Consider the following 7,778-nt stretch of genomic DNA (forward strand, 5'->3'; position numbering starts at 1 on the left):
CAAATATAAGTATAAGATTCATAATTGATTGGCCTTAAGATCACTCACTCACATAAGTGGCACTATTATATTTGTCATCTCTCAAGCTTACTAACACTCATTTGAAAGAACGGAACAGAAGAGTATTTCTCAAAACCATGCTTAACTTATTTCAATGGAACACACATACATAATCATGCTTTATATAGGCAAATATTAATGCTAATAATTCATGATTCTACTAGCTTCTTAATACACATATTTATCCAATTTTACTTTTAACTTTGACTATTTAAATAAGTAACTTCTACATTTTTTTATTTAACTTTATTAGTTGATATCTTATAATTTCTAGCACAACTATGAATATCTTAAAAATTTCTTTAAATTTCTAATATAATTAGCTTATAGCAAAATCTAGCAAATTGATAATTATTATATTCAACTAAAATTTTGCTTCATTAATTTTTTGACCATATTAACTTTGACGCTCTTTATGAAGATTCTAGTTGTACAAATTGATTTATAGTTGCTAATATTATTCTTTAAAAATTTAAGAAAGATTTATGTACACGGTAAATAATAAAAGAAAAAAGATGACAATAATATCAATTTAACTTAAAAGACTATAAAGTTCAAAATGGTGAGTTTTCACATAATCAGAGAATTTGAACAATTCTCCATGTCCTCCATTTTTTTTTCCTTTCAATTTGTTTACTTCCAAGGAAGAAAAAAAGGTTTGACAACCCAAATCTTTTGCTGTGATCTGTAACGTGATTGATATATAGATCCAACCTTCGACACCTACTCATAGAAAAAAAAAAGGGAAAAAAGAATGAGTACAAAATGTTATTTGACCAAACCAAAAACAAACATTATTTATAAAAAAAAAAAGTTATTTAAATGATTTTAGGTTACACCATGAATATGAGTATTGGAACTTAAAAGTCAACGGAAGTATTGCTTTTATTCATGTAGTAATGTATAGATGAAAATGATAATATTTCAAAAATTTTAAAATAGAGTAAATTACACCAATCTTGCTCTTTGGATTATGCAAAATTACACAAAACACTTAGTCATTTATAATAAGAATATATATTAACTATATTGTACAGGCATTAATATTCAAGTTATACAATACAATGTTACGAAATATGATATTGATATCCGTTGTACACGTCTACACGACACTAATCTCTCTTTTCAAATATAGCTTTTCTGTTAAATATAATATTATTTTATTTAACTCGAAAGAAGCATAATTTATTACTCTTACAATTTCCAGATAAATAGTTGGCACATGCAGTAGTGTTCTGTTCACCATTTATCAAATAAATAACAACATAGGCTTTGCAAAATTTTACATACCTTTATACAATCATCAAGCAGCAATTATATGAATTGTTGGTCATCATCATCTGCCTTTGTTTTTCCTGTTTCTACTACGCTGAAATGATGTCCTTCATGTTGTTAATGATGTGGAAATCGTTAGAAGACAAGACAGAAAAAGTAACATGGAGGATTAATGACATCAATATATAGGTTACATTAAAACCCCTTTAAATTATTTTGTTGTAGGAAAATGTTACGTAAACTACTATTCATTTTTTACTTAGTAGTAATATAAGAGAAATTCTTGAGGTCAATAATTTTTAGGATTTTTGGTTATCATTTGATCAGCATAAATATTAAATTATCTTTAATAAATAAATTTTACTTATTTATATGTACAAATTTTGAAAAATATAAGTGCAAATTATATTAATTTATGTGTAAAAAATTTAGATAAATATAAATGTAAATTATATATTTTTTGTGTGCACAATACTTATAAATATGAATGTAAATTATTACTTTGCTGGCCATGTAGCATTGCTAGAATCATAAAATGTAGTCAATTCAATGTACTACTTATTTCCCCTCTGTGTTTAATATGACAGAGAAATTTACTAAGAATATATGTATTACTTACTTGCAACTTTGTGGCACAGTCCAAGAAGTATGTACATTTGGTTTTGTATTGTTAGGCAATGCCATATACTTTGACCAATCGTCAAGCAAGATTTTGAGATCATTGACTTTGTTGTCCAAACCAACACAGCAATTAGCATGCATTGTACAAACCTGGTTGAATTCCTTGCTGGGCTGGCAAAACCCCCCAAAATGCGTTGTGCCTAGGAACCTAATCTTTAACTTAATGTTTTGAATGAGAGGGTTCATCTTGATCTTGTTGAAAACATCTTGATCATGCATCTTGGGGTATGCTTTTCTTGAATTCAACCAAAACTTGTAGAACCAAATTGTTTTCTCATTGGACTTTACATAGGTGAAGCCTCCATTTGGTAGGTTATTCAAGTCATTGGAGTTTCCATTATAGAAATCACAAGCAATTTGGAAATCTCCATCATTGTAGAATTCATTGAATGGGTTCCTCAGCCACATTATATCAGTATCCTGCAAAGCCAGAAAACAAAGGCATTCATATATAATGTTTCTCAATCTTGAATTCCAATTCTTTAGAATTGTTTTGTGGTAAGTAAAGTGAATGTACCGTGAAGACAAAGCTGTAGCCCATTTCAAGAACAGAGCCGAGAAACTGAATTCTTCTCCACATCATTTTCAAGTAATCTTGTGTCATGAAAAATGCTTCTTTGGTGAAGTTGTCACCCTTTGTCTCAAGATGATAGCAATGAGGGTGCAAAGCTTGACAACGAGCATGTGCCTTCTGGTCCAAAGTTATTACCACCAAGTGTTTCAACAATCTCTCCGTCTCAATCCCAAGGTGAAAACTCTTGAGGAATATGTCAAATATTGAATTTGGCTCTGCCCATGCATCATTCAAAGTTGTAATTATCACTGTCTTATTCTCCATAGAAGCATTTCTTAGAACGCTCTCTAGCTCTGGGTCATAGCTTATCTGAAACATAATAATAGTGATAATGAGATATCATTGTTATCAAGGATAAATACAAGGAATTTCGTCAATATATAACCAACCAACATAAAATTTAGATGTTCTGTTTTCATATTTTGGATTTGCAAATTTTTTTATTATTGACCGATTATAGTTGATTTTTGTTGTTAGTATCACATAACTATATTATTGTTAATTAATTATTGACTTGGTATGTAGAATTTCATATTTCACACATCATTTTTCAAACACATGGATATATAACAAAAGATTAATTTCAATGTATGACCAATATAAATATTTTATATAGTCATGTAATTACATTTAATTTTTTGGATGATCATTTGCGTAGTTAATGTAAAAGATAGTTATTAAGAATATAATATTAAAAAGCTTTTAATGTATTTAGTGTATTAAAAATATTTAAAAAATTAATTTTTCAATAATTTTTAGTCATTTTTTATGGTGTTTTTAAAATGTGTCCTTAAAACATAAGTTAGTAAAATTCTAAAAATTAAACTTATCCATTGAAAAACATCTAACAACTACTAGTTTCTAATAAGTGGTTGTTAAATCATACAAAAAAATAAACTTAGACCACTCTATAGGCATCAAATGTTAAGATTTAATTTTTAAAAATGTTCATTTCTTCGCAAAATAACTGTCTCTTTTACTTTATATATATATATATATATATATATATATATATATATATATATATATATTCAATTTAAACTTAGCTTTGTCAATAATTAATTAATTACGTACTTAATTAACGTATTAAAAGAAATTCTCTTCAGACCATCTCTAAAATATGCTACCTACCATTAATCCATTATTGAGGATAGAATAATATCCCAAGAGGGAAAATGCATATCCCTTTGTTCCTTTCACACTGACATAACAATAATCTAACCATGAATTATGGCCACTACTGAACATGTTGGTCCTAATAAGTACAATTATCTTTGTAATAAATGAGTTCGATTCTTACTTTATTCTATTTTATTCTTAATTAATAATAAACTTGAAAATCAAAACATCATGCTCATATGCTTATCACATTGAAACCATATATGTAATGCAATGATGATAGCAAGGACTCAAGAAATTGAATTGTTTAGGCTAGGTATCTAAATGGCACTACTACATGTGATGCTTTCATTCAAATTAAATGGGAAATTAATTAAAGTTCTGCCTAACATGGCAAACTCATCCTAATACAACTTTTTATAGTAGGTTTCACATGAATATTATTTACCAGCAGCTCAATAGTCAATACACTAATCATGTTACACAATATAATTAAATATTTATACAATAATTTAGTTATATAATAAAAATATTTTAGTATAGAGCAGAAAAAATGAAAACAATTTCTATCAAAAATCATAGAAAACATTCCCTCAGGATTCCAAGTTGAACTTTTTAAAGTTTTTATCCTCCCAACAAATGTGTCATCTTTATGAATAAATAAATTATTTATTATTTGTTCAACAGCTGATTAATTAATTATAATTAGTAGAATTCTCTAATCTAAGGCAATGAAGAATATGATGGAGTGATGATAGAGTTAGTGTAGTCAACTTTGGTCAACATTGAGTAAACCATGTGAACAGCTGGTTATGGTTATGTAATGTCTAGTTTGCAAATATATGTCGGCACGTGGTCCACCAATATCGTCTTTTTTTTTTAATAAATAAAATTAATTAATTAATTTTATATATGTATATTTTTGAAATTAATTAAATTTTTACATTTTATTATTTATCTCTTTTACAGTAGAAATAAAATATACATGTCTTGTTTGCATTAAAAATGAGATAACTGTTACAAATTTATTATTTATCTCATTTGCAAATGAAATACATTATTTAAATATAATATATTTACGTATTTTATTTGTAAACATGATATATGTATATATATTTCATTCCTAATGGAAATGAAATAAATAATTTTTTTGGGTGTCTAGTGAAATAAATAATTAGATAATTAATTTTTTAAACAAATATAGTTGTGAAAATAATAAATTATTTTATTTATTTAAAAAATCCTAATATCGTCTCACAGCTACCTAGCTAGCTAGTGCTACATTCTATTAATAAGTACAAACCAAAAACTTAGAAGGGAAAAAAAAAAAAATCAACTATACGGAATTAGCCTCAATTTTAGTAAATAAAGATCTCATATAGGAATTTATTTTATTTGAAAACTCATTCATATAATAAGATTTTACAAGCTAACCCTGTTACATATATATTAATTAGGTTCACTATATAATAGGTTATATGCAAAAAAATTTGGATATATTTTGGTGTAACACGAACAAAATTAATAATAAAATATAGTCAACAGAGTATTAGGGTCTTTTGGCCCTAAAATAAATCACAACACAAAGTATCATTTTTTATTTTCAATAATTGAAGCTATGTGAATGATTTTTAATTAATAATTGATCCTAAAAGCATCAATTTAATAACATATGGCCCATATTAATAAATGTGATATTCAAAGATTTATAGACTGGGACAACCTAAATTTGAGATTTCGAAATGAAATTATCCTTTACTATAAATCTTATCTTGGTCTAAATTATTAATCCATTATAATAATATAAAAAATCCTTTGGTTACCATTTGCAACAGACAAAATTATGAGTCCTGCACTGAATTATTTATTATGAAAAAAATATTGTATTTGATCATTAAAATATCATTGCAAACATTTAGGACAGAAAATAAAGCACGAGAGGAATTCTTTTTATCTGGAAATATAAAAGGAGAAAAAATAATTGCATATAAGAGAAATTAAAATCTTAAATAATTGCAAAGCAAAGAAAAAAGGTGAAACATTTGTTTGCATCTGTAAATGGCATATCAGAAGCAAAATTCCCATTGGCATATCCCTAATTTTGGAAGATTCTTAGGATAGAGAAAGAGAAGGGACACAATTGACCAAAAAGCCAAAACCGAATCAAATTTGATTAAAAAGTTGAATCCCAAAAAAGCCCTTGGCCAATCAAAGAGAGAGGATTATATTTATCCATTCCCTAACACAAACAACAGTAACAAAATCAAATGATCTAAAATCAAGACCATGCCTATAACTCAACTAATCAATTTTCTGAACCCCTGTAGTCACCAATGCCACTAGTAGAAAGTTTTCAGTGCCATTATTCAAGTGGCACCAGGATGAGAAACTAGAGAAAGTGACATAGTGCACTATTTTCAAATGGTGGCCAAATTTTGTAAGATATGAACAATTTTTTGTCACTTCTGATTTGGACATGCAGGTTACCATATGGTAACATTTTTGACATAAAGTATCTAAAATAAGCCCCACATTGATACCTTTATTTATTCCAATATTTTCAGGTCCTTTTTTTTTTCTTCATCCGTTACAAATAAATGAACCTTCTCATGAGCTCATGGTTCTAAGGAACAAACTCAGAAAAATCTAAGGAAGAAACTATTTTATAGAAAACAGTAAAATTAATAATTTTCAAGAGAAAATTATGGATTGGAAGAGTTAAGTCCACTCATTATACCAACTTCTCCCACAATAACCTAACTCCGTACAAATAAATAAAATAAAAATTTAAAGATGATTGAAATTTTGAAATATCAAAATTGACTCAAATCCAAAAAGGATCTTTCACAAACCAATCGGAAGCCAGACATAAACTTTCGTTTTTTAAGAAAAAAAATCAATACCCAGAACAAATTTTTGAATGATCATAATGAAAAAACAGAAAAAGGGCATAAAAAACAGAATTTCGATTCCAAAACAGAGTCCAAGACAGAGAAAAACAAGTAGAAAGGGAGAGATAATGATAGAAATTAAACTCACCATTGTTGAGTCACGAGTAGTGATGTAACGTGAGAAAACAGGGATTGCAAAGGGAGAAGAAGAGTTATACATGAGGATCCACACCACAACAAAAGCAAGAACCACCATAGTCATTTGCATCACCCTCCTCACCAAGAGGTGGTTGCCACCGCCTCCCGCCGCTGCGTCTCCGCCCGAGTAACCAGAATCCTTCATTCTTTGACTTGATGAACAAAAACTAAAAAACAAACCTTTGGATTGGTGTTATGAACAAAGCTGTGTTTATATATATAATCCTATCTATGCTTCTTTGTTTTCTTCACCAAACACCAACGTGTTTCTTTCTTTGTCTTTGTATATGATGGAATATGAAATATTTACAAAAGGTTTATAGGGTTTTGGCTTTTCTTCCCCCTAATTAAGTGTTTAGGACAATCTACCTATTATGGAAGAAGAATAAAAATAACAAGGTATGTTATATTATTATTATTATTATAAGAAAGAAATAATTACATTGGAAACTAATGGGTTTTAAATTAGCTTGACAAGTCATAAATACTAACTGAAATTCATGTAGGTGTTAATGATATTGACATTGGAGACATGAGGTATGTGGGGAAGGCTACAAGTTGCAACTTGCAAATAAAAGATAACTATTCTATCAATTAGTTGTTTTGGATTTGGTTTAATTATTTTTCCTGGTTTCTAGTTTGACTAAAAAAATATTTAATGAGGGAAGTGGAAGGTTGCCTATTTTCTATACTAAAGCAAAATGGTGGAGTAAATCTCCTTAGTGTTCTTCGAGATTGATGTGGCACCAAAATCGTCTATGAGATTTCAATTGCCCCAATTACATTTTTGAGATTGGAAAAATTGTACCATAATAATCTCTAATCCGTTTTCTGTTAACGACGTGCTGATGTGGCTTGATGACGTGGACCTTTGATGGCACGTGTCACCTCATGGTTTGGCCATGTGTAACGGTACGATGACGTGTCGGTCAACGACACGTGGCATGCTGACATGGATGGGTATGTCATGTGTCACAATG

General features: G+C 28.5%; 1 protein-coding gene across 2 annotated transcripts; it reads right to left on the minus strand.

The window, feature by feature from the left end:
• Positions 1-488: 488 nt before the first annotated feature.
• Positions 489-7,509, minus strand: LOC112750825 (uncharacterized protein At4g15970). Of its 2 annotated transcripts, none has more exons than XM_025799689.2 (5): positions 6,749-7,509; positions 2,534-2,899; positions 1,955-2,436; positions 1,351-1,442; positions 489-783 (listed from the first exon to the last, which is right to left on the minus strand). In XM_025799689.2, the coding sequence occupies exons 1-4, from the start codon at positions 6,941-6,943 to the stop codon at positions 1,397-1,399; spliced, it is 1,089 nt and encodes a 362-aa protein (XP_025655474.1). In that variant the 5' UTR covers positions 6,944-7,509; the 3' UTR covers positions 489-783; positions 1,351-1,396. The 2 variants fall into 2 exon arrangements, with proteins under 2 accessions (XP_025655474.1, XP_025655473.1); XM_025799688.3 differs by having other exon boundaries at positions 1,351-1,429; positions 6,749-7,447.
• Positions 7,510-7,778: the final 269 nt, after the last annotated feature.

The sequence above is a fragment of the Arachis hypogaea genome, chromosome 15 (genome assembly GCF_003086295.3).
Source record: "Arachis hypogaea cultivar Tifrunner chromosome 15, arahy.Tifrunner.gnm2.J5K5, whole genome shotgun sequence".
Taxonomy (NCBI): domain Eukaryota; kingdom Viridiplantae; phylum Streptophyta; class Magnoliopsida; order Fabales; family Fabaceae; genus Arachis; species Arachis hypogaea.

Bases quoted from the DNA above. Each gene is read 5' to 3' on its own strand.
- LOC112750825 (XM_025799688.3), bottom strand. From the start codon at position 6,943: ATGAAGGATTCTGGTTACTCGGGCGGAGACGCAGCGGCGGGAGGCGGT. The intron at 2,437-2,533 runs GTACATTCACTT...CTGGCTTTGCAG, and splicing joins GCTACAGCTTTGTCTTCACG to GATACTGATATAATGTGGCT. The intron at 1,430-1,954 runs GTAAGTAATACA...ACATCATTTCAG, and splicing joins ACTGTGCCACAAAGTTGCAA to CGTAGTAGAAACAGGAAAAA.